Below are 26,565 nucleotides of genomic sequence, written 5' to 3'. Positions count from 1 at the left end.
CAGTTACTGTATAAGTTTACTCAACATGCTTATATTTTATATATGCTGCTCTCCCAGAGTATACTACCTACATCTGTACGCTCACCACTCTCTCTGTATATATGTATATTATATTTATACTTGCATACCATTTTAGCCACTCTACCATCCTTCTGCACTTTATATGTAAATAATACTGTATTTTGCACTTCTGGTTAGATACTAGCTTCATTTCATTGGCTCTGTACCTGTACTTTGCACAGTGACAATAAAGTTGAATCTAATCTAATCTAATCTAATCTAATCTAATCTAATCTAATCTAATCTAAAACATAATTAATGCTAGAGAGGACTTCGATATGTTTTACATGACAATAATTAATTAGTATTGACATCGAAAAAACTGGAGAAAAGCTAAATGGGCTTTCCACGAAAACCAGGCCCGTGTTATTTTCTGCAGAGGAAAGTTGTTGGGTGGGAATGGCTTAGTCTCAAATGGATCCGTACTCCCTACGTAGTGCACATAACATACTGGCTTCTGCACCTAAAAAGTGCATTATCTGTAATTTAACAGCTATTTTTATTCGGCGGTTCGACTCCCTGTCTAACGTTTGTAACGCTATTCGGGTGCAGAAGCCGCTGTGTCCTGGGCGATGAAGTGCACTATGTAGGAACATAAGAGCCATTTGAGACCCAGCCACCGTTTTCTCTCAAAACGGGGCGTGTCGCTCGCAGCGCCGCTCCGGTGACGTGTGACCTGCGTAACGACTCTACAGAAGCCGAAGTCGCTCATGGAGCTGTTTCTGTTTACCTTCCGCTGCCTTCTGTTCTTTAGCGGAGTTAGCTAGCTGGCTAGCGACTTGGCGTTTTAAAGACACGTTTTTATGACTTAATGGCGCCTTTATTGCGCGGATGGTGTACGAAGTAACGTCATGTCGTTAAAAATTGTCCTCAGAGAAAAATGTTTGGTCGGGTAACAAGTCAGCTAGCTAGTTAGTAACGTTAGCCTACGAGACCAACATTAGCCGTTAAAGGCTGAGGATGAGGGCAGATTAAGAATAGCCTAAACGAATGTGCTCATGCGGTTGCGCCCACTAACTGCGACCACTCAACGTTAACTGGCATAAACTGCGTATTTTAGTTTAGTTAGCGCGGACAGCCAGCAGGTAGCTTAGCTATCTTTCTTTCCATGGCAGCCTGTATGGACTCGCAACGGACGGGCTTGCGGGAGAGTCCGGCCGGTTCTCTATCGCTGGAGACGAAGGTGGGAAATCGGGAAGAAACACTTCTCGTTGAAGTTTCGAAAAATGGCGTTTTTGAATGTAAAGACAGAGACGTCGACGGCGAGTCTGCGAAAACGGGAGGCAATGAGACGTGTGACGAAGAACTAGAACAACAAGAAGAGGGAGCAGAGAAAGGGGTCCATAGAAAACCAGCTGATGAAGAGCTGGACCCTCGAATACAGGTAAACGTTACATTAACTCAACCAGTTAACTAACAGCCACACGGGAGCCTTAGGTTAGCTAGTTTATTTGACAGATGCCCTTATGATCACGACAATGTCCAACTGAGAGAATGTAGCTTACATTTATAGAGGTAACGTTACATATGAGAGAGATACCGTCGTTGTTGTTATAGTTATATACCCGTAAGTATACCGATAACCCCTTCTCAATGAATTCTGTGAATTCAGCTGCTTTAAGGTGAACCTATTGTTGACACGTTCAACTGCGGTGTTCTCTGGAGTGATGCATCGAATACCTTTAGGATGAGTTGGACTGTGATTCAGTACTAATCATCCAACATCAGTACCTGACCTCACAAATGCTCATGTGGTTGAATGCAATCACTGCTCACTGCAATGTTACAACATCTAGTTTAAAGGCTCCTCAGAAGTGTAGAGGTTGTTACTGCAGCAGAGGGGCATACATTTTGGAAGAAATGCTGGATGAACAGGTGAAGGCAAACGTTTGGACATAAAGTGTAGTACACACACACATACACACACATTTTCTAAGCTGCTTCTCCCTCAGGGTCGCGGGGGGTGCTGGAGCCTACCTATCCCAGCGGTAGTGTAGTTCAATGCTAGTATATAATTTGACCAGTACTAGCTTGCTGATCATCAACCATCATGTCCAAATAAGATTATATACTATTCATGAATTATAGGTTAACTATCAAGGTAGGTGACTGACACTCTTTTGCTCCTTGCAGGAGGAACTAGAGCACCTGAATGAAGCCAGCGAAGAGATAAATCAACTTGAACTACAGCTAGATGTAAGTGAATACAGCAGGTTGCATGGCCTTGTATCAGTTTGAGAGGTATCAAGTGTTATAAAAATGTAATAAGTACATGTTGTGTTTTGAAAAATGCTGGTAACTGCACTATTAGTTTTATGAATACAATGCTTTCAATACTGTTAGAATTTAGTATCATATTGTAAGAATCTAATGTTTTTCCTATCTCTGTGTTTGTTTTACTTGAAGTTAGTGACACATCATGTTGTTTTTAGTGCCAAATCTCTGAAGTCTGATGTGGCTCAGATATGGGCCAAAAAGTCCTCATTCAAAACATTGGAAGACTTCAATTATGTCTGTTTTTTTTTTGTTTTTTTTAAATAGGAATCAAGGTCGAGCTACAGGAGGATTCTTACTGATTCAGCCAGGAAGCTTAATGCACAAAGTTCTCAACTGGGCACCTGCATTGAGAAAGCGAGGCCGTACTATGAGGCCCGGAGATTAGCTAAAGAGGTACTTAAACTTTTAAAGTTTTATGAAAAAAAGTATAAGGACAAGCCATAAAATAAACACATTTCAGAGTAACAGTAAATGATATGGAAGATAAACATCTTGATTTATCATTTATTTATGTAGAATTTTTATTATTTATAATGTTTATACTACCCTGACGGAGAAGCGGCTTAGAAAATGGATGGATGGATGGATGGATGGATGGATAGATAATGTTTATACTGTTTCCCGTTTCTATTACTGAGTGCCTTACTTCTATTACCCTGCTGCTGCTGTAATACTGTGAATTTCCCCGCTGTGGGACTAATAAAGGATGATCTTATCTTATTTGATCTTATCTTAGAACCAGCTCCTGGCTGGCCTTGCCTCTTTATGCTTTGTGTTTTTGTTATGCACCTTTTAGGCCCAGCAGGAGACCCAGAAGGCAGCGCTTAGCTACGAGAGGGCTGTTTCTATGCACACTGCTGCACGAGAGATGGTGTATGTAGCTGAGCAGGGCCTTGCAGCAGACAGGACTCTGGATCAAACCTGGCAAGAGATGCTCAATCATGCCACAGCAAGGGTATCTGCCTTATAAAACTACACTACGTTTTTGTCCAAAGTCCACAGCTTGCATGCTGCAGTCTTGACCTTGGACCTTTTTTTATTAGTGGCTGCTTAGTTATCACATGTCCTTCACTGCTATATCATAAAATTTGATTTCAAGGCAATCTTTGACTAGACCCTTTTTTAAAAAAGAGGTCATTAAATAGATTGTGGAAGGGAATATATTAGTGGCTATTTGAGGAATATTCTAGGTCTTTCATGCTGAACTGTACCCGAAAAGTCTGTGTTGCCTTTGTATCATTTTCAAATACAGTACTTTATTGTTAGAGAGAGATGATGCTTGACTGTTTTTGTCTTCGCCAGGTGAATGAGGCAGAAGAGGAGCGACTGCGGAGTGAACGAGAGCACATGCGTGTCACTCAGCTGTGTCAAGCAGCTGAGGCTCGAGTGCAAACCCTTCAGAAATCTCTCAAGAGGGCCATTGTCAAGTCTAAACCTTATTTTGAGCTCAAGGCTCAGTTCAACAACATACTGGAGGTCAGTTTGATTTCACATTGCTTTAGTTTTTGCACAGATCTAGTCAAGCACTGTGCCATGTGATATAATGAGACAGCAAACGAAGGTGTATATTTTTATTGTAGTCCCCAAAATTCTTATTAATCTCACTTTCTGCTCAAAGTAGTTTCCTTACCGTAATAAATCCTTGTGTTTCCATGATTTAGGGAAGTTAATGCCTTGTTATGACTCCCTGGTAATCATTTAGCCTGTTACCCTTCATATTTGGCCTTAATGTTTTCAGGAGCACAAACTGAAGGTAAATCAGTTAGAAGAGCGTGTGACTGAGGTAAAGAAACGCTACTCGATCACTCTCCGCCGCCTGGAAAAAATCAGCGAGGAGATCCACGCCCAGAGAGGAGAGGACCATTCAGAAGAGGGATCTAGAAAAGCCTTTGATGCGCGGAGTCCTCCCGTAGGAGCAGAGGCAGTCAGTACAAGGGCGGAAGATGGACTCTATGAAGTCCAAACCAAGTCAAATGATTGGGTGGATGGCCAGGGAGGTGTGACTAAGACCATGGAGTGGGTGGAGAGACATAGAGAGTCTGGCTGGTGGGAGAGAGATAAAGAGAAAATGACTAGTGGAGAGGTAGCTGGTTCTGACTCTGTCTCCGTAATCAGTTTTAAAACCATTGCGTCTGACTTGGAAAAGTGTGACTCTGTAGAGCACCTGGGCCAGATGAGCGACACTGTCAGTCTCTCAGGAGAAGAGGAGGAGAAGGGGAAAGAGAAGGATGAAGAGAAAGGAGGCTTGAAGCACAAAATGAACAAACAGCTGGACATTTCAGGGAAGGAGAAGCAGGAGCAATTCCTCAAACAGCACCAGAGGAGTGTGAGTTTGTGAGTGTGGATGATCTCTCCTGTGCTGAGCTGGAAGGGTAGGTTCAGTACTTTTGAATAAAGTGCTTTGTCACATATGCAGCATAATGTCATTCATCCCAGACTCTGATCCCAATGTTTGGGTTTGTGTTGAGTAATATAGTATAGCAGTGTCTTGTCACAAGACTACAGTGGAAGACTTTTTAGTCTGATTTTAAAAGACGTTTAGTCCAGTTTAGGCTTTGTGTCCAGAAAACCAGCCCCCTGCCCCCGAAATGTCCCTAAATAAACAGCACAAATCCCAGTATGGCTATTCAAGCAGTAATTTACATTTTAGATAATCAGTTTCTCATATTTGTTTTGAGATTTGAGCAATATTATTTACCTGTGTCACTTTTCCACATCTGGGAGAATATGAGGCAGGTACAGAATACATTTTTAAGAATCAGATTAGATAGATTAGCTTGAGTTTTTGTAGATAATTGTGATTATTGCAGTTGGTGTAATTGTAAATAGGGTTTGGGATTAACCCAGCCCAAGTCTAAAGAATTGGAATAGAGTATAATAAACTTTGGAAGTAATTTTAATGCAGTTTCAAACACATCTTTTCCCCAGATTATTCAGAATTTTCGTGTTGGCAGAAGAACTCTGCTACCAGAGTTTATCTTTGCTGTTCGTAGTAACAGCAGAATGTGTGAATTAATGCACTGAGGCTGGGTGATAATTTTGGTGTGTGTGTTTGTTTGTAACAAAATGCATTACCACATTTTGACCAGTCTGGAATGCACAGTGGGTGGACTAGCTGGTATCTGATGGGGAAATAGTGCTGGAGGTTGGTTAAATGCACTAATTAGTGTAAAATTGAGCTTTAATGTATACTGGCTGACCAAAGGTATCATGTACAGGAAAAAAGGTACTAAACTCTCACTGGGGTCGTTACACCTTCAGCGTGTTGAGTTAGGGAGAATAATTGTACCATAAAATATAGTCATTGTATTTTTTAAGTTTATTTACTTCATATATCCTATCTTGTCTCCATGCTTTTTACTTTTTTTACTGACATATGTAAGGAACACGGTTGGGCCTTAAAACCGTAGTTGTACGTTTGAGGCTATATTTACATTGTTTATACCTGGATGAATGAAAAATGTACCTGCATAGTACCTTTATTTCTGACCGTGTGTGGAATCTTTAATTATAATGGTTAAAACACTATTCTGGTTATTTTCAAAATACAGAATGCAGACCTAATCATCAGAGTAAATGTTCGGGATGAATGACCGCATCCTGTAGATGTGGCTCTAAAGTGATTTGCTTAAACAAAACCAGAATAATGAACCTGCCTGTGATCTTCTGACAATTTTATTTGACACACTTTCTTTCACCTGAAGTTGTATTTAATGACTAAAGCAGTGCTTACCTTGTTGCCTTTTTGACATGCGCCATTTTTGTTTTTATATGTGTATATGTGTGTATGTGTGTACATGCACGTGCACACACACATCTCTACATACATGCTGACAGAGAACATACAGGAGGTAGACAAAATTATTACAAACTGACTGATTTTGAATGGTCTTAAATAGCAATCAAAAACAATTTGCATGTTACTATTTCTGATGGCATTTATAGTGTAGTTCTGTATATACTTTCTATATATGGATATATGTGTGCATATATACACTTAGTCTCTGGTTCATCAGCTGCAGTTACCTTGGACATACATTAATTGGCCTTTATAACAGAAACACCTACCGTACAGTAGATATTTGTAGATATCCACTTAAATACTTCAGCCCATCTGTTGCTGCACAATCCATTCCCCTCTGCTCTGTTTATTAATGGAAAGGGACCAGCATAGGGACCACCCCAGACCACTCTTTATCTAGCAGTTAAACTAGCCTGGTAGCAGTATGGTGGTATATGTGGCGTTGGTATGAGTGCATAGGGTCTTTATGTATGTCACTGTTATGTGTCACTGCTAAAATCAGAGTGGTCCAAGCCCCAAAAACATCTAGCCAAGACAAGCTCAGTGGCCAGACGCTGACCACTTATGAAGGGCTACAGGATTATTAACACAGTGTGTGAATCAATAGATGAGCTGCAAAGAAGTGGCCGGTAAATATACAATACATGTAATTAGGTATAACTTTAATATGCCAGCATGCAAATCGTCATGTTCCAAAAATGGAAAAACTGTAAAAAGATAATTATGATTGCTAATTGAAACACATTGACCAGGGTAGGCGGACACTTATGTGACATAGCTGCTAAAAACCAGTAATTAGCTGCTACTAAACCCAATTTACACCTCCTTAGCCCAGACGAACTGCGTCATGGGTTGTGTGAAGCGGATATCTGTTATCTTTGCCATTTGAAAACTGTCTAAGCAAGTTTTATAGCTGTTTGAAAGGTGTGTGTATATAACAGCATTCCAAGGAAAACAGCATTCCAAGTTTTAAAAGCAAAGGTGCATTTATTATAATCATATTTTGCTGATGTTCTTCTTTTGTTCACCCTTTTTTATACTCTAATTCTGACAAGATGGCTATTCAAGCAGGCTTGTTTTCACTGACAATATTAAAACAGGTTTACAAGCACTACTGTACCTTTTTAAGAATTCAGTTCATGCAGCATAGCACGTTCCATGTTTTTTTCTGGATAGGAATGAGGGCATGCCATTCACAAGCATACATACACAGGCTTTTAAACACTGTCCGAAATAAACCTTCTACAAACACTGACACATAGAAAGGTAATGATTAATGTGATCAGTGGTCATTGCTTGTGTTTCCTGGTTCCTGAACTCATGTCCAATTCTGCCATTACCATCCTTATAAATGATGTCTGCCTTAAATGACTCTGATTTTGCTGTGTCTGATTGTAGACTGTAGATGATATCCTAACCACTGACTATTAGATTCTTCTTATTATTATTATTAACCTATATAGTTTGTTTAAATTAGTTGAATAATGTAAAGGACCTACGCTGCAAACTGGAATTCAGCATGTTTTAAATGACAGTTAGTGAGGAACCACAGAACGTGCTTCACATTAGGCTGTAAGCAGTTGTTTTGCTTGCATCTTTACATTCACTTAAGCTTTTACGAATTGGTTTAGTAATTGTGTTCAATAATGACTGCTTCTTTTTTTTGTTCTGAGGAACTGATTTCGCTGTATTGTTTCTTCGCCTGAAGATTAGATTTGTAGAAACAGAATCTTTGTTCTGTTTATATTTGTATACTGTGATATTTTCAGTGATGTTATGAATCATCTGAGTGTTTACAATGCAATTTTCATGCTGTGATTGTTTAAGATTCTTATAGTATATTTTCGAATTGATTCTCCTTTCTGTATATGCTAGATATTTGTCCTTGTTTTGAAATGTTTTCCCTGCTTATTTTGAACAAATTGTCTATGCGTTTCATTTTGATTGCCACTTCTGTGACAGAGTTGAAGGATTGTTCTTTATGAAGATGTGCATGAAGGTTGCTTATGCAGTGTTTGATGGAACAATAAATTACTTGGCTGTGTAAATTGGCACTTTTTTCCATCTCTATGAGGGTGAGTTTCAAGCCTTAGCTGAATGGTAGCTTTCTCACTTTCTATTTGCTTGTCAAATGATCTGCACAGATATTTGCATATTTGTTTTACTTCAGGCGAAGCTGAATTTGTATTTAGGGTGAAGCTGATGACCCTGATCAGTTCAAACATCATAACCAATTTGTTCCGTTTCTCAAACTGTGATAGTCATTTGCAAAGGTTTATTTTACATATGAGGTTCATATTACATGCTTTGATTTTCCAGGTGAAAATAACATACGACTGCATGTTATCTTTGGTGCCACATCCATCACTGTATAATTAAAGCAAAAAGCCCATGCGTAGATAGTGGATGGGTTCTAGAGTGGGAAAGTACAGAAAAATGTATTTACAGAAACTTACTCATACACTATACTTCCAAAAGTATTTGCTCATCTGCCTTCATATGCATGTGAACTTGAGTGATATCCCATTCTTAATCCATAGGGTTTAATATGATGTCGGCCCACCCTTTGCAGCTATAACAGCTTCAACTCTTCTGGGAACGCTTTCCACAAGGGTTAGGAGTGTGTTTATGGGAATTTTTGAACATTCTTTCAGAAGCGCGTTTGTGAGGTCAGACGCTGATGTCACAGTCTCCGCTCTAATTCATCCCAAAGGTGTTCTATTAGGACTTTGAGGTCCGGACTCTGTGCAGGCCAATCAAGTTCTTCCACACCAAACTCGCTCATCCATGTCTTTATGAAGCAATCACCCCTCCCTTTCTATAAAATTCCATACCATCTTAGTTCCCATCATTTCCAAACCTTACACTTTTCCTGGGGAACCCTTGTTTCCAAACATACATGATATGAGATACAAATATCTCAGCTGTATATTTCTCAGAGGGTGTTCCACTCTCCCAAGGGCATTAGCTTTTGACTGATCTCATCATCTCAGGAACAGCTTCTTCATTCTCACACAGCTGCATTAGACAAACGTCTAGAGGCCTCTTTGTTAAAAGGGCACTCTGGTGTCCAAGTTCCCAGACAAGCTAAGGCCCATCTAACCGTGTGAAGAGTACTATTCTTTCGGTTAATAGAGGCTACTTGTTAGTACCATTAAGAATAAAGCTTATTTATTCAAAACATCCGTCGCTAATATTATCACTATGTCTCACGTTGCCTGACAATTTCGATTTTTCTCAAATTTTTACTTATTTTTTACACGGTTTTCAGATTTAATGTAACACTACTGCGAGGATATTATAGGTGGCAGCAACCTTATAGATTCATGTAGAAGTCTGCAGCGCAACAGGAGTGCATTACTATATAGTTATATAGTAATATATAGTAGTGATAGTAATATATAGTAATATCCAAGTGTATAACTAATTTGTTTTGTAAGGGTGAACTGCTCTATGACCCTAAACTTGTCCCCATGTTTAGCCTAGGCCCTTCAAAAAGACGGTTCTTCAAGGGTTCTTTAGTGAAGACAGTGATTCTATTAAGCAGCTCTGCACAGAACCATTTCATGCTTAAACGGTTCTTTGCGTGGTGAAATAGTTCTTAAGGCTGATGGAAAATGTGTTGCATGGTTCTCTATAGAACCTTTTAGCAAATGCTTCTATATGGCACCTAAAACTACGACGTCAAGCTTCTAACAATGGCAGAACCCTTTATTTTTGGTGCTGTGTAGAACCAAATACAACCCCCCCACCTCAGTCTGAAGATCCATTTCACCATGCAGAGAGCGAGGTAAGCAGGAAATGGTTCTATGTGGAACCATGAGTTCCATGAAGAACCGTCCTTGTTGAGTGTGCATGTTCAGCCTACTGAGGCGGCCGGAGTGAAACACCGCACAGCGAGGAGACCGCGGCACCTCATCGCCAAACGCAGAATCTTCTGCTACCCTCAATTATTCAGCAGCCATGTATAAATAGACGAAGTGCATAAGACGGAGGGGCCGGGGCGGGAGGAGGGGGTGGGGGGTCGGGGAGGTGGGGTATATGGTAGAGAAGAAGGAAGGGGCGGAGAGAAGTGAAGGGAAAAGAAAAAAAAAGAGTACGGAAAAAAACATGATATACGATATTTACCCCCCCGGTCCTGCTTATTAAGACCACTTAAACAAACACACAGCTCCACATTTAGGAGAGAAAACACGCTATTTTCTCCTGTTTGTATATTTATTTATTTATTTATTTATTTATTGAGAGGATAGCAACGTACGCTACGTTTCCTCGCGTGACGTCACCGCCGGAGAGAGGGAGAGGGAGGAAGAGGAGGAAGGAGGAGGAGCGATGTGGAGTACGGGCTGTGTGTTTGCATGTCGCTCGTAACGCTCGGTCATCGGATGGATTTGGTTCGTGTTTTTAGCCAAAGCCGCCGTGAATGAGCCGGTCAGATGCCCGTCTGTGCCGCTCCGCTGGACTCCCTGCGCTGACCAGAGCAGTCAAGAACAGGAGGAGGAGGAGGAGAAGGAGGAGGAGGAGTGATTATGATGATGTGAAGAGCCACCACACGGACGTTATTTATTTGCCCCCCTCCCCACCACCCCCCGAAGTGGCTGGTGAAGGACGTCGCCCCCTCGGGCCCTTCCTCTCGCCCCTCTGTGAGTAAACCAGTTTGTTGCTGTTTGCGAGGCGAGTTTGTCTTTAATCCTTTCAGCTTCACCGTCCCGTCTCCTGCTGCTCCTCCTGCTGCTCCTCCTGCTGGACCTCCTGCTGGACTTTAGCTCGTTTTGAATCAGCAGCGCGGACTGAGGAGCGTTTGCTACACATTTCAGGTGTTATTCGGTTCAGATTGACCTGCGCTGACCTTAACGCTCGGACTTCGCTCCGGTCAGCCAGCAGGTGCGGATCAGCTCCGGATGAAGATGCATGACGGGACTTGGTTGAATAAGCGCAGGCTTAGCAGTGATTTAGACGCCTGTGACAGCTGAGATTCGAACCACACACAAACTCCTCAGGTGCCTGAAAGGCCCGTCACTTTATTATTATTATCATTATTATATTTATTATTTATTATATATGTTTGTTTTTTATGTCATTGGTGGTTATTTTCTCCTCATGTTCGTGTGATTTTATATTTTTTATTATAGTATTTTAGTTTTTTTTTTACCCACAGTGCAACACATCAAGCTCACTTTATTTCTTAATTATTATTTGTGCTGTTTTTATAAAATCTTTGCACTTAACTTGAATATTTAAATAATTCTTTTATCCAGTATTTTATTCATACTGTTTCTGATGTTTCTTATTTTTTGTACTATTTTAGATTGTCTTCTAGTCGCTTTTTAAATAGTTTCTAATTTTTAAAAATATATTCTATTATTTTTGTGTTTTAATCCCCAGTGAAGCACCTTGAGCTACATTATATGTAAGAAGGTGCTATAACAATCAACCATACTGCTACTACTACTGTTAATAATAATAATTATTATAATAATAATAACAATGCCATTATAACAACAAATATCAAGGGAGCCTCTGTTGCTTTGGCTTCATTGCTTCACTGATGTGTCTGGACAGCACATTAAATCACAGCTGGAAATCTGTTTACAAGGCACTTACAAGGTGGCTTACAGATGAGAGCGAGTGTCTCACACTGTTCATGAGAGCAGTGTTAATAACGGGGTGGCGTTAGCGCTCTGAGGACAGCTGCTCTCCCACAGAGCTTCATTGTTGTGGACATGAAGACTCTGAATGAGGTTTTTAAACTTTAATCAGTCTCTCCTCTGATCCTCATCTCAATGTGAGTGTCACCTACTGCGAGCCTGGAGTGCACTAATATCCCTAATCTCTCTCTCTCTCTCTCTCTCTCTCTATCTCTCTCTCATTTTCTCTCACACATAGTCTCACACATTCTCTCTCTCTCTCTCTCTCTCTCTCTCTCTCTCTCTCTCTCTCTCTCTCTCTCTCTCTCTCTCTCTCTCTCTCTCTCTCTCTCTCTCTCTCTCTCTCTCTCTCTCTCTTTCCCTCAATCCAAGCAGACACAACAAACATTTAGATCTAAGGACACAAGAAATGATAAGACCTTTGCGTCTGCCTGTCTTTTTATGTGTCTCACTTTCTCTGTCTGCCACCCCTCCTCACTCTCTCCATTCTCTCTCTCTCTCTCTCTCTCTCTCTCTCTCTCTCTCTCTCTCTCTCTCTCTCTCTCTCTCTCTTCCTCTTCATTAAAGTATAAAAGAGAATGCTCATGAAATCTTTACTTTATGCTGAACATCACAGGAGTGAAAGTAGTGCATGGAAGTAATAGGTTAGAGATGACTGACACAGCCAGATTCTGTATGTGATGTCAACAAGACTATAATCTCTATGTGGTTTTGATGTGAAACTCCATGCTGTAGATTATTGCTGTCACCATTAATTATATGAATTGTTGGGCGATCTACCAAATATTTGGAATATTAATCAGAGTTCTAAAAGGCCAAAAATATAAATGAATTTAAAGGGGCATTCCTTGCCTAAAGCTGAATATGTCATGTGCTGTATTATGCATTATTTTTCACCACAGCTTTACCCAAGTCTCATCAGTTTCATCAAATGTACGATTATATGTTATTTTTAGGTTTTCATCCATCTGTTTGCACTCACTACAATACCCAGCATGCATTATGCAAGCACTTCATGCAGCAAATCCCTTTGCTCTCAACCAATCCTGACTGCTAGCCCAGCCACTGAAAAATGTCTTCCCTAAAAATTCACTCTACTGCTACTGCAGTATTTCAAAACGTCCTGCCAGCTCTGAGATGTGTCACTAAAAGAGAGTTTTTGTAGTCATTAAACTGGAAAATCTCACTATAAACATGCTGTGGCGCTGCTGTAGGGTGACTCTGAGCATGTTTACAACAGATATAGTGATGATTACATGTTTTATTTTGGTCAGCAGCAATGTCAGCAGTGTTAACAATAATAGAACAATAATTGATGGCATTTATATATATATATATTTATTTATGTATTCTGCTGTCAGAACAAAGCCTTGTATCTCCAAAATGGTTACAGGAGAAGGAAAAAACTAACCTTAGTTTTAATGGAAGTCAATGGAACCAGATTTTTTTCCATGTCATATTGAGCCATTTCTTCTGGTTCATTCTTCATGACATTTACACACAATGTAAAGAGAAGCAGGTGTTTTCAAATTATGTCAAAAATTGAAAAATGACAAAAATGGAGATACAAGGTTTTCTTCAGACAGCAGGGATATAGCGATATATACCAAATAGGCACCTTGTAGTCATTACAGACTGCAGTCCATCTGTTTTCATGGAAAAATCATTTGTTAGCCCCCTTTTACTCTGTTCTTTAATGGTCACGACCCCCACCGAGGAGGTATTGTGTGGTGGTTCTATGAGGTCCTGTCCGTTCAGAACAGAGTGAAAGGTGCCTAACTGGGCTGCAGTCTATTGTAGAACTATGGAGTTCACCTATTTGGTAAGTGAGGCTGATAAAATAGACAGTGAGTGTAGAAACATGGAGGTGTACTTAATGAAGTGGCTGTTCAGAGTCCATGTTTAGATTCAGATTCAGATTCCTTTATTGATCCCAGGAGGAAATTGTTTATACCCCATGTGGCAAAAAAAGGGCATATAAATCAGTGCATATCAGGCTCTGTTTATTATTGTAAGAATAACCAGTAGATGTATTACCATCACTGTTGCCAGCTAGTTGCCAATTAATCAATGCCGAGTTATTAAGTATATACATTTTCATCAATCATTTTTTAAAGCCATGTTTATTTGAATATTTATGACAGCCCCACCATCTCACTGTAATTAGCAACTATGAATGTTGAAATATTCAAATGGACTGTGATTGTTATTTTTAACCTGGTCTCTTCTCTCTCATCCTTTATTAGATGCAGAAATGGCGCAGCTGTTGTTTCTTGTAATTTTCAACATGCTTCCCACTCTTATCGCGTCCATACATAATTCAACAACCGGAGGTAATGTGTGTGTGTGTGTGTGTGTGTGTGAGAGAGAGAGAGAGAGATGTGAGTTGTGATGCAATACCACAGAGAGATGTTTAACAGTATCCTCTTCCTGACATGCAAAGTGGTCGGCCATAGACGTTCTGTGAAAGTTCTAGCTCATTTTATTCTAGGCATCTATACAGAGCCTACACTGTGTAGCTTATTGATGAGAACATGGTGACCTTTAGGGCTAAAAGATGAGTTTAGTTGTGATAGAGCATTACAGTTTTGCATGTCAACACAGCACTAATATTTAAGCACAACAGCAGCTTCGCATGTTAATTATATGTGTAGAGAAGAATCTACATTTAAGACGAACCCGAGGGTTTTACCTATTATAAATGAATGAAATGGAAAACTCATGACTCAACATGCAGTCTGTGTTGACAGAGGATGAGTAGATGGAGAACAGGAGTGATTCTGGGAATAAGTGAACTAAATGATTACTCTACAATGTTAGTGGGAGGTAAGACACTGGATTTGCCTGTGTGGTTTCCAGCACTGTCTGACATGGTCTTATGTATAAAAATGGACAAACGTGCAAGTAGCTGTGCACAGTTTTATTTAAGCCATTTTAAGCAAGTGCAGTTTGAGGATAGCGCGTGATGATCTGGGCGTGCTGTTTGCGCAATGTTAATTGATGGAATATAAATCATTAGCCTCACAGCTCCAGTGCAAAACGTCAGACACAGAACACATCTGGGTTGACCGACTGCATTTAGGGTAAAGAGAAATTGTGTAAATTAATTTTCTGCTGAAAATATTTCTGCCCTGATGGAATTGACCATATGACAAATGAATTGCTTAACTAACTCATGAACAACACATTTAAAGTACCTGCCTATTAGGCAGTTAGGCAATTGGCTCTGTTAGTTTTTGTGAACCACTATTACAGGCTTATTAGAGTGCTCCTAACACATCATCCTCGGTTCTATTAACACTTGATATTAACTAGGGCTCCGACCGATGACTGTTTTTATAATTAATTAGTTGGGCCTTCATGACTTTGATTACTTAGTTAGTTGGGAACTGAAAACCTGCAGATATTCTGGCAATAACATTTTATTCAACAAATTAAAAATAATTATTCTTTCTTTATGAAAAAGCATAAAACATCTACCCTATTTTCTAATTCATACTTTCTTAAATAGGGCTTTCATGCAGTGCACAGCAACAGATATTCTGCATTGCTCCTTTAAACTGTTTTTGGAAGAGGCAGAAACAGTAAAGGAGCAACACAAACATTTGTTATGTCTCAGAGAAGCTGCTGATCTGTATTTCTTCTGTAATGATAAAGCAAAAATGAATGAAACTAACTCTGCTTGGTCAATGACACAATATAATGTAATCTGATGTCAGATCCGAAACTGACAGTCCTGTTTTCAGTCTGTCAGATACAGAGACCTACAGCAGCTCATCACATGTAAAACTGCAGTAACCATGCATGTGATGTCAGTGTGTTTAAATATTAGTTTTTACTGATAATAAAGTTTTTAAAAATCTCAGTGAAAAAAGCTCTGTATTTGTGTGGATGGAGGCTGAAACCTGGAGAAAAAAATATCAGCTAATCTGAGTGCGTTATTGTTCAAGCAGCCTAGATAACCACTGAGTTATCTGAGTGGTTTAGACCAAAAGTTTCAAAATGCAGCTTGTCAGTTCAGCCAGCACTACTTATTCTCTCTGCTGAACCAAAAATTGGCTGGTAGTAGCAGATAGTAATGCAGTAATGCGATGTCTTTACTTTTGACTATGTTTCAGCTGTGCATGCACAATATATCTTACTCGCGCCTGCTGAACTATCTGACATATTGTACAAGAAAGCATCTTTTTCAGTGACGTTCAAGTGAACTGTTTTCATAGAATTTATTTATTTATTTTTTTGGTTTGTGCAAGAGCCTGTATCCTGCTACCTGTATTTCCCTTGTTCAGTCACCTGCTGTACATGTTATTAGGCCAACTAATTAATAACTAGATTTGTTGCCAACAGTTTTTATGATCAACATAATGATAATGTCGTTTAGTCGCTGCAGCTCTGGAATTAATTTGTGTCTTTAGTGATCTGATCACAACTAGGCAACAAGGCACATAACCCCTTACACCTGGCATTTACATGTGTCTCAAATGTGTCTCAAATGAAGGGTATGGCCCACATTTATCATGACATTTATATTATCATGATATGATGATTTATTGCTGTGATTATAGTCAAACACAATTGACCCGCAGTTCCTTGTGTGTAAATATACAGCTGTTAGAAATATTGAGATCATATTGTTTGCTAGCACAATTTAGAAACAAATGAGAGATAAAGCCCCAAAAAAAAGTCTGCTGTAATGATTAAGATGTTGTTGCTGGGAATGCGTCTGGACACATTAGCATTCAAACTACAGATGGGATACGGGGATATGCATCCTTCATCAGATCACGATGAGGCCCTGTTTTACACCTGCCGTTAAAAGTGTCGCATATGTGGACGTCGTTCATATATGCAAAACAAGTGTAACCATGTTTGTGACTGGAATGTCTTTGGATGTAGCTGCATTTATCACAAACCAGCCAAGAATGCATTGTGATCAGACCTTTCAGATCAGAGCTTTCCGGTTCTTTACAGTGAGTCAGATTAACTGGCTCAGCTCACTAATAAGAGCAGGCTCTATCAGCTCCCGAATGGCTCATTATTCAGTAGTTGCCAGCTTTTGTTTTTCCAAAGTAGCCAAGTTAGCAACATCATCTCTCATAAAAATTTTCGAGCAAACCTTAGTCGAACTATAAATTAGGTAATTAACAGAATATTTTTTTTGTGGTATATTGGTTATAAATAACTTTTTAAATAAATGTGAAAGTGCAAAGAGCAAAAAAGCATCTCACCGTTCTTGCCAGATTTGACTTTGTTATACTGAATGAGTCAGAGGAGGAAGATCCCATGACCTGTAGTGTCATATTGTGTGAACTTTAAAAGGAAAAAAATAAAACAGCAGTTCAGCTTCCACGTCAAATGACATCAAGTCAAAGTTTATTTTTTTACAACAGGCGTTGTCACAAAGCAGCTTTAGAGAAAAACCCAGGTTAAAGCTCCCATGAGCAAACCAATGGTGACAGTGGCAAGGAAAACTCCCTAAGAGCAAGAGGAAGAAACCTTGAGAGGAACCAAGATTCAAAAGGGGAACCCATCCTCCTCTGGTTGACACCGGAAAGCAAACAATAACACAAGAGCAATCTGAGCAGAGAATAATCTGAGCAGGTTTTACCATTAGTATTAAATCTTAAGATGCAGAAAAGGGCAAGAGCAGGTGAAGCAATGGCTATGATCGAACAGTCCCATGTTTGCCTAAAAGAGCCAACTCAAAGAGTCGACTCATTTGTATGGCACACCAGTCTTAAACAGCTTTTTTTCCCAAACATAGGCTTACAAATGAAAACAGCCATTTATCGCCTATGAAGGATCATACACAGTTCTCTCTGCGCTGTGATTTTACGTCGTTTTTCTTTCACCTATGTCTTAATTGTGACCACTAAGCAGGATGTACATAATTTGTTGTGTGTTTTCCTCTGTAGCGTGTCTGAATGTAGTTTAGCTGGATTCCGTTTAGACGTCTCATTAAGACGCACGTCTGGTGTGACTAGATCTGATTTTACTTTCCCATGTAAAAAGCACATCAACCCTTATGTAGTTTCCCTTACTTCTATTTACCGCCCCCCATAATATAAGTTGACAAGCTCGGATTCTTTTTTTTGGCCCAAAGAGCAAGAAGACACTTGGTTTGAGGATTTTGATTTCCACTCCAGGCTTGTTTACCCTCCATCTTGTGTTTCTTTTCCTTTCACCTGCTACCCGGCACTCAGCAGACGCATTTCCACCTTATGTAAATGTGCACTGATATGGAAAACACACTCCGTTTACTCTTGTGTTAACTGTATTCAAAATCTGTCTCTGACTTCCTGCGAATGCGGTTGGATCGTAACCTGATTACATTACTTCCTGGGGTTGTTTACACATGGCTTTTTGTGTGGTCAAGTGAAATTTGGGTGTGATCCAATCACTGAAAGTGCATATTTGTGCAAGGTACAAACACAAACACATTGTGGCAAAAATATGTTGCAGTATGTTAGAATAGTGAGACATTTTAATTTACCAGTATTAAAAAAGACACAAAAATGTGTTGTTGTTAAAAGCACAACCTGCATATCATTTTTAGTAATTTACATTTTGCTATAGTTCAGAAAACTGATTATGCTGTATGACATACTAAAGGAAGAAAAAAAATGCAGTTGAATCCACGGGTGGGCATTATGGCTACCTGGTTGCTATGACTACTGTCAAGACATTTCCATGTTGCAAAATATGTACAATATTTTTTTTCTGGTAAGTTAGATATGACAAAGTAGTGCTGCATTTAGTGCTTTTAAAATGGACTAATTAATCTGCCTTTGTAAGGAAACATGCTATTAGTAAGTGTTCTTTAAGTGCTGAAGATATCCGCTATATGATCAGAAAAGTGGGACCTAATTCATCACAACAGCAAAAAATATTGTCATACAGTCCAGCTCTAGTTTAATCTGTGGATTGTCACCTTCTCTGGGACTCTTCCATTGGATGAAGTCTGCTTGTGAACACATGCGATGTTGGTGGTTGTGTTAAATGTGTTAAATTGTATTATTCAGCTGTTAGTTCCCACAGCAAGTCTGACTGGTTGAGAAGTGCTCTAGACATGCTGTTATTTGTGCCAACAGCACTTTTTCCCCAGTAACTGTATCTGTAGCAGTATAAAGCAAGTTTTTTGTCAATAATCACAACACCCTTGTGAGTCTTGGTTCCTCCCAGGGTTTCTTCCTCGGCTCTGAGGGAGTTTTTCCTTGCCACTGTCGCCCCTGGCTTGCTCACCTGGGGGTTAAAACTTGTGTTAAAACTTGATCTTTACTGGAATTCTGTGAAGCTGCTTTGTAACATCAGTTGCAAAAAGTGCTATACAAATCAAGAAAGTAATAACTCACTTTACTTTGCAGTGAACCATTAGAATGTTTTTACCATATACTGAAACAGAACTTGAGCACATTTTGTCACATTTTGAAGGAGAGTGTGACAGCAGGAGGACTACACCAAATTCTGAACTGTGACTACAGACCAGCTAAATAAACAAGAATTAGCCAGAAATACTGAAAAAGCCTTGCCTTTGGCTTGTGCCTGTGACTCAATAGCCGTGATGGCCATGATGTTATTTGTGTCCTCTTGTGTTCTATTGCTTAATTAGGCTGGACCAGCTCTAGTCTTTAACCTAAAACCAATGTGAAACATTTCAACTGTAAATATTTTGCTTCTGTGCACTTTGGCCACATTCTTCCTCTCTCTTTCAGGATGTGCAATAATTCGCCCCCCTAGAGATGGAGGGATTCGGTACAGAGGACTGACTCAGGAGCAGGTAGGGTTGGTGCAGTGCATTATAGACTGACAGCTCTACACTACCGCATTAGCCTGGAGAGCACATCATTACATAACAAAGGAATCTCATATATCATCTCTGGCTTTCCCCCCTCATCTCTCTCTGTCACTGTAGATCCGCAGTGTACAGATTTTGCCTGTAGACTATGAGATCGAGTACATCTGCCGGGGCAGCAGGGTGATCGTGGGCCCAAAGGTGCGCAAGTGTCTCTCCAACGGCACCTGGACTGAGATGGACCATCATAGCCGATGCTGTAAGCACATCTCTGTGACTTATTACCAGATACCTCAGGTTCCCTGAGGATGTCAGGTGAAAGGAAACATTAACTCTGGAGTTGAATAGACTGCATTTCTGACTCAGTAAAAAGTCCCATCTACAACTGCCCAAAGGATGTGACCCTCAAAGAAGCCCCCATAGGGAGCAGTGTTAGCTTTAAATAGGGTGCCTTCTTTGCTAGCTTGCTAGATGTATTAGTTATGAATTGGATATTGAAAAGAATTAAAGTCCTTTAAGAGGAATGACTGACTCATTCAGTTCATTCAATGAAAGTCATTAACTATGCAAAGGGCCACATTTGTGTTGGTATTCCCGCTTTGAGTTTGGCATGACCTTCGCGAGTTCGGACCACATTTTTGAAATAATGGTAATAGTATGAGAAGAAACTATTTGACATTTGGATGAGAGAGAACTCTGTGAACTTCTAGGTAGCTTCTGCTTAAACCTAGAAACCTGGACCCTCAATACAGAGAGCCTGGATTGAGAGTTAGGAGGTAGGGACAGCAAGGAGGAGGGCAGGTAGTGAGGTTTGAAAGGCTATGTTAACATAATAAACATTGTTTAATTGCGATTTTTTTGCTCAAATCCAGTGTTTCTAATATGATCTTTACATTTGTGTAAATAAGTGACCCACATCTGTCAATACTATGGACATAGCTGTGAACTCTAACAACCTGCATGAGCACATTCTAATCAATAACATCACATGAACATCATGTGATGCTTGTGCGTCATAAACAACAAACTAAGTAGCCAGCAGAACAAGTCTTTGTCATGATAATTCGCTCTGAACAGCTCTCAGTGAGACCAAGGAGAAAAAATGGTGCATTAGCAGTGAAAACTTAAATAACTTCTGACATGAACACTGTCATAAAGGTCATTATGGCCACATTCCAGATCCGGATCTGATCTAGGACCACACAAGAAAGTAGCTTAGATCTGATTTGAAAGCATCAGATTTGTGTCCACACAGCTCTGAAAACATCCAATCTGTGTCACATTAAAGTAGGGATGGGCAATATGGCACAAATAGAACATTGCAATACTTACTACATCAAAAAAGGCAATTTTTCTGAGGTTAGGTAGGTTGGAATTGAAAGAAAATCAGAAACGGTAGTGCCACATTTAAAAATATTATGAACAGCTATGAATAGAGTGATTTTTGATGTGTTTCAAGTACAATTAAACAGGACTAACGATGCTCTCCTTGTGATGAAAGGTGGAGTAGATCAGTATTCTTTAAATACTGGTAACATCCACAATAAAATATGTTGTGGCGTAATCCATCACAAATATCATATTGCCAACCTCTACATTAAGGCTAAAAATCGTGTTTGTGTCATTACATTCAGTCTAGTAGTGGGAACATAGCCAAAATGGGAAAAAGGAGAAGCATTTCAAATTTAAGTATCTGAGTTATCTGGTTTAGATATCTTAAACTGATATTTCTCTAGCCTGTGTTTATTAGGAGTACTGTCTCTTTAACACTTGATAGTGTAACCTTACCTGTGTATTCACAGTATTATAAAATGGTTATAGTCCAGAAACATATAAATGTTAAACATATAAAAAAAAAAAAAAAAAAAAAAAAAAAATATATATATATATATATATATATATATATATATATATATATATATATATATATATATATATATATATCAGATCAGAGTATATACCAGAAATCAAAAATGAGACCTATGAAATTAATGAAAACTCTCTAAAGTATTTGTAACCAACAAAGCACTTTTTGTGAGTCGATCTGGATAAGAGCGTCTGCTAAATGCTGTAAATGAACATGTAAATGAAATGATTTTACTATAGCAACTGATAACCAAAATCAAGCAAAATTGCTTCAGAACTTCCCAAAGGCCTTGAATCAAGAGTGCTGGTGCTCTTTGAGTGTTTGAAACACTCGGCCTGCAGGTGCTTCACATTTAATCATAGCCGTTAACTGAAGATGCCCCAGTACGAGTGAATATGGCTGTAAAAAGTGAAGGCTTTACTGCAAGGTAAACGCTGTGGCTGAATCTTTCATATGGTGTTATATAACAGGGATTTGTGCCGTGAAAGTGGAACACTTTGAAGTTTGTAGGTTGTATTTCATGGCTGGTTTTGATGAGAAACAAAGGTTCGGATTTTAGTACTTATTAATATTTAATAATATGATTTGTGGATTCATTTGGTAGGTCCTTAAAGCCATGTGTCATGAATATTTCCATTGCTAAGACTGGAAACCCTGGGACATTCCTAGACCTCTGAGATACAATATTAAACCAAACATACGTTGGACTTATTACATGATTATTTTTATTTATCATTATTATTGGGTATTGTGTATAATTGTGACATACTGTATGAGTTTTTCCCTGGGGTTCACTTAGAATGTGTATTTTATGTACTAAGAAGAGTCACAATTCATTTTTACAGGACCATTTTCCAACCTGTTTATCCCTTTTACAGTTACACATGCTGTCTTTGTTACTGTGCCTTTCAGGTTGATATATATAAATGAGGTGTTTTCTGATTTGCTGCCCTGTATTGTGCCTCATTCAACAACTAGATCAGGCTGAAACACTCCTTGTAACTTCAGTGCGGGTGGGCGTGGCTAAGTGCTGTAGGTTGAATAGCCAGAGATAAGTAACTGTGTTGGTTTTCAAGTCAAAAATAGTTCAATACAGGAAGTTTTTGCAGTTTAATTTCCATATAAACGACAAAAAATAAAATCTTAGCAAGTGGAATCATCTTAAATCTAAGAGGAAAATCAGAAGAATATTTTAAGAATATTATACGATAATTAATCTATTCCTATACATTTTTACTTGTTTTAGGTCATTTTATCTGGTGATAATTTAAATATTTAGGAATCAAATATTAATCTATTAATATCTGAATTAATATCAGATTTTTTTCTCAATACCAGTATATTATGTGTGTCACGATTGGCCCCTCCCAGTCCTGTCCATGTGTTCATGTTTTGGTTTAGCCCATGTGCGTTTTGTTTTGGTTTAGCCCCCTCGTTTCATGACTCCGCCCCTGATTGATCATCAGCAAGCTAGTATTTTTATATTAAATCTTGCAACATAAAGAAAATGGAAGAGTACTTAATGTTGCAAATCCAGCAGTTTTTCAAAATGCCTGCTTAATTAAATGGTTAAGGTGTAAAGAAAGTCATTCAGTGGTTTGATGTGAAATGTTCCTTTTTTGAGAAAACTAATGACTCTGAAATGTTCACAGTGTTGGTGATAGGAACCAGACGTCTGAAAATAATCCCCCAAAAATGTTTTTTTTCAGATTTAGCACTATTTTGCCATTATCAGCATTACATATAAAAACTCAAAAGACGCATTTAGATTCACTGGTCATTCTGGATAGGAAGTAAAAACACTATACTTGCGTTGTATAAATTGCATCCCCTGGTTTCTGTCAGCACTGCTGTAAAGAGTCTGTAAGTTTAAAAAGGAATTTCCCTTTAATGCTAAAGGCCCATGAGCAAATGGGCCAGCTGGATGCATATATATACAGCAAGGAACAAAGCAGATGTACTAAAAGCATCTCTTTACTTGTCAGTGTTGCTGTGTCCACGTGTCTGGACGTCTTTGGAGAATGGAAGAGTGACAGTGCTGCCTCCTGGACCTCCAGCAGAGGGCACAGTGCTGCATTACAGCTGTCATGCTGGATTCCTGCTGGAGGGCAGAAATATCTCCCACTGTACCAAGCTTGGCAACTGGGACTCACCAAAACCACTGTGTGTTTGTGAGTTATCACGATTATGATACGCACACACACACACACACACACACACACACACATATTCATACTGAGTTGCTAGTTTACTTTGTAGTTATATTAGCCGTTTTTTCAGAAACACCTACACTTACACTTTGTAGATTTATAATTACTTAGCTCATATGTCGCGTAATTTACCAGCACTCCTCTACCCCACCAATCAGTGTAAAATAGTCACTATTAACCAAATATAGCTTGCACAGCAGTGAGGTGTTTAGGGATCCCATCAGATACTGGTATGTTACAAATCGTTGTGCATAGCAACAGATGAGCTACAGTCAGTAATGGTGTACCTACAGTGTGCACCTACAGTAGCTCCAAATGTATATGGGAACTTTAACCATTTGTAAACCTTAAGAATGTTCTTTAAGTTACTTCATAAAATGTTCAACGAAACAATTGTCTCAGAGAAAAGCACTTTTAACACAACATCTAGCTGACGGTAGACTCTTTGTGTGGAGAAAGCCTGGAGCAGAACTCCAGCCAGACTGCACTAAGAGTACTGTAAAGCAAAGAGGTGGAATATTGAAGTCTGGGGATGTTTTTCTTAAAGTCATGTTGAACTCAGAAGTGTACAAAGGCATTAACTTGCTGAAGGCAAAGAAACTGCTCAAAGTGTGCGGTCGCCTTTTGAAAGAAAACTTTGGCACAAACACTCTTATAGTCTTATAGTCTTGCTGTGGTCTGTTTAAAAATAAATGCCGCTTGATTTGACATTTTGTTTCCTTACACAATGAACTTAATACATTTTAAGTATGGCACAAATGTCCAAATACTTTTCGGGGCCACTGTTTATGGTAGGTGTACTTGATAAAATGGCCAGTGAGTGTAGATGCATGGTATAAGTTCCTAATAAACAGGCAGATCAGAGTACACACATGCTGTTACGTGTACACGCATGAGGTGGAATTTGTTTTGTTTGAAAAAGTATGGAAGCTGACGAGGGGCAAACTTGCTAATGGTTCAGGTAGTTTCTCAGGGCGGCTATCACACTCACTCAAACCGACAGTTCTGCCATCCCAGTCCAATGTGACTGTTCATCATTATTGCTAATATACAGGCTCTGGGCACTTTGCTTTGTGGTTTGTTGGGATAGCAGTCTGCTTTTTATCCTTTTAGTATGGCTTAAATATACAAACCACACCTGGTGCTTCTAACACAAACATTCTATCTCTATTATTTCTAATACTCTAATATTAAGACCTTTCCAATGCTCTGAAATCTAATACTCTAATAATCTATTACTTTCTGTTCTTTAACTTGAATTCTGTTTGCTCTCTATTTCTGCTTGCCATCAGATGACAGGAATTACACAGGTAAGACCTGGTGTTTTTAAATGTATCGGTATTTTAGACAAAAAAATCTGTTACTCAAAATTCAGGCCTGTTGCTGGCGATTCCTTTGACATGCCATCTTGAGCTGTGCACTTTTGTGTTTCAAGTGCTGTGATGCTGCTGTAACTCAAATAAAATGTTAAAGTCAAAGTCAGTCACATCAAATTGGATTCCTTCTGGGCCACCGTTCTGCAGAGATTAGCGTTTTCCCTTGTCTCATGCTCTGAGTTGAGCTTGTGAAGGCCCTGTCAATTAGCCAAGTAGCTGAGTCAGTTGAGTTTAGTGAGGCATATTTTATATATTTTAATGTGAAGCCTTAGGCCATAATTGTAATGCTTCATTTGGCCACAAGAGGGCTGTCCTTTACCAAGAATAGGCTTATGCTGAAAAGAAAAGGCTGCAAGTAGAGATGGAGCCTTGACCAAGCTGATTTAACTTTTAAGCACATTTGAGAAGTTTGTTCTTCTTCTTCTTCATTCTTAGAAATTTTTAGAATGGGTTTCTAGGACCAACAAGGCTTTGCTTCGTTATTGTTGTTTGTTTATTCTTCTCAGTCAAGATGTTCTTGCTGATGTAAACAGAAACTATCTGTTTAGATTTTATACTCCAGACCTATTAAGCTATTTTAGACCGGTTCCTACTTTATCCATCCATCCATCCATCCATTTATTCATCCATCCATCCATCCATTCATCCATCTGTCCCATCCACTCATCCATCTGTCCCATCCACTCATCCATCTGTCCCATCCACTCATCCATCCATCCATCCATCCAACCATCCATCCATCCACCAATCTATAAATCTATCCATCCCGTGCTTCTGCCTGCTGTTTCCCCTCCTCTTTCTTTCCTTCCTCCTTTCTTCCTTCCCGACACCCCACATGCTCACCCCACCATTAGCTCACAGGCAGGGATCTCTGCGTATTTACTGTAGTGCAGTCTCAGCAGGGTGAAGATTAACTCTTGGCTTGTGTGTGTGTGTGTGTGTGTGTGTGTGTGTGTGCACTCATGTGTATGCATTGCATTTATGTTTCCGTGCATATGTGTGTTCTGTGTCGCATTTCCTCTCATCTGAGGATCAGCAAGGCCAACCTAACAAAAGCCACATTAAATTGTTAATGCTGCAGTAAGCAGCGCACAGATTGTTGATCATAATCACTGAACTGCCAGGAACATGGCACTAAAGAACTGCTGTAACCTGCTGAAATTCTGCATTAAGGGACTGTCTGAGTCCACTTTACCTTCAGCGTATGGCACTGCAGAAACATCAGTGAGGACTTTACTTCTTGCTGAGGGCTGAGGGTTAAGGAAAGGACCTTTCCAGAAATATCTGAGCATAATATAATATAGCATTTTTCCTGTATGTGTAAAGCTCACTCCCAAGAACAGATAAATAAAAAAAATATCTTGAAAGTGATCTAGAGTGCATTTTGAAACCCTTCGGATATTCAGTCCATTATTGCTGTCCTTTTATTATTTCTCAATTCAAATACATTGAAAATGTCAGCTGCCTTTTACATTATGTGATCATTTTGTGCTGAGTGACCATAATATGTTCACATTTCGCTGAATTGAATTG

At 39.3% G+C, this 26,565-nt stretch overlaps 2 protein-coding genes across 4 annotated transcripts in view; both read left to right on the top strand.

Moving 5' to 3' along the window:
• Window positions 1–1,168: 1,168 nt before the first annotated feature.
• Window positions 1,169–8,187, top strand: sh3bp5la (SH3-binding domain protein 5-like, a). Its single transcript, XM_017707183.2, has 6 exons — window positions 1,169–1,444; window positions 2,194–2,256; window positions 2,602–2,730; window positions 3,134–3,292; window positions 3,640–3,813; window positions 4,076–8,187. The coding sequence occupies exons 1-6, from the start codon at window positions 1,169–1,171 to the stop codon at window positions 4,673–4,675; spliced, it is 1,401 nt and encodes a 466-aa protein (XP_017562672.1). The 3' UTR covers window positions 4,676–8,187.
• Window positions 8,188–10,448: 2,261 nt separating this feature from the next.
• gabbr1a (gamma-aminobutyric acid (GABA) B receptor, 1a) overlaps window positions 10,449–26,565 on the top strand; it is a 66,977-nt gene continuing 50,860 nt past the window's right edge. The window contains exons 1-6 of one of the 3 annotated variants that reach the window (XM_017707180.2): window positions 10,449–10,782; window positions 14,034–14,120; window positions 19,500–19,564; window positions 19,700–19,838; window positions 23,432–23,617; window positions 24,949–24,966. In XM_017707180.2, the coding sequence (XP_017562669.1) occupies window positions 10,563–10,782; window positions 14,034–14,120; window positions 19,500–19,564; window positions 19,700–19,838; window positions 23,432–23,617; window positions 24,949–24,966 (715 nt within the window). In that variant the 5' untranslated portion in view covers window positions 10,449–10,562. Of the gene's footprint in view, window positions 11,140–14,033; window positions 14,121–19,499; window positions 19,565–19,699; window positions 19,839–23,431; window positions 23,618–24,948; window positions 24,967–26,565 lie in introns of those variants that run through there. The other 2 variants (XM_017707181.2, XM_037546465.1) reach the window with 2 other exon arrangements.

The sequence above is a fragment of the Pygocentrus nattereri genome, chromosome 17, assembly GCF_015220715.1.
Source record: "Pygocentrus nattereri isolate fPygNat1 chromosome 17, fPygNat1.pri, whole genome shotgun sequence".
Classification (NCBI taxonomy): Eukaryota; Metazoa; Chordata; class Actinopteri; order Characiformes; family Serrasalmidae; genus Pygocentrus; species Pygocentrus nattereri.
This window is presented reverse-complemented; position numbering and strand designations above follow the sequence as displayed.

Coding starts and splice junctions, on each gene's coding strand:
- sh3bp5la (XM_017707183.2), top strand. CDS start 1,169: ATGGCAGCCTGTATGGACTCGCAACGGACGGGCTTGCGGGAGAGTCCG. Junction 2,731..3,133: donor CCCGGAGATTAGCTAAAGAG/GTACTTAAACTT, acceptor TGCACCTTTTAG/GCCCAGCAGGAGACCCAGAA. Junction 3,293..3,639: donor TCAATCATGCCACAGCAAGG/GTATCTGCCTTA, acceptor TGTCTTCGCCAG/GTGAATGAGGCAGAAGAGGA.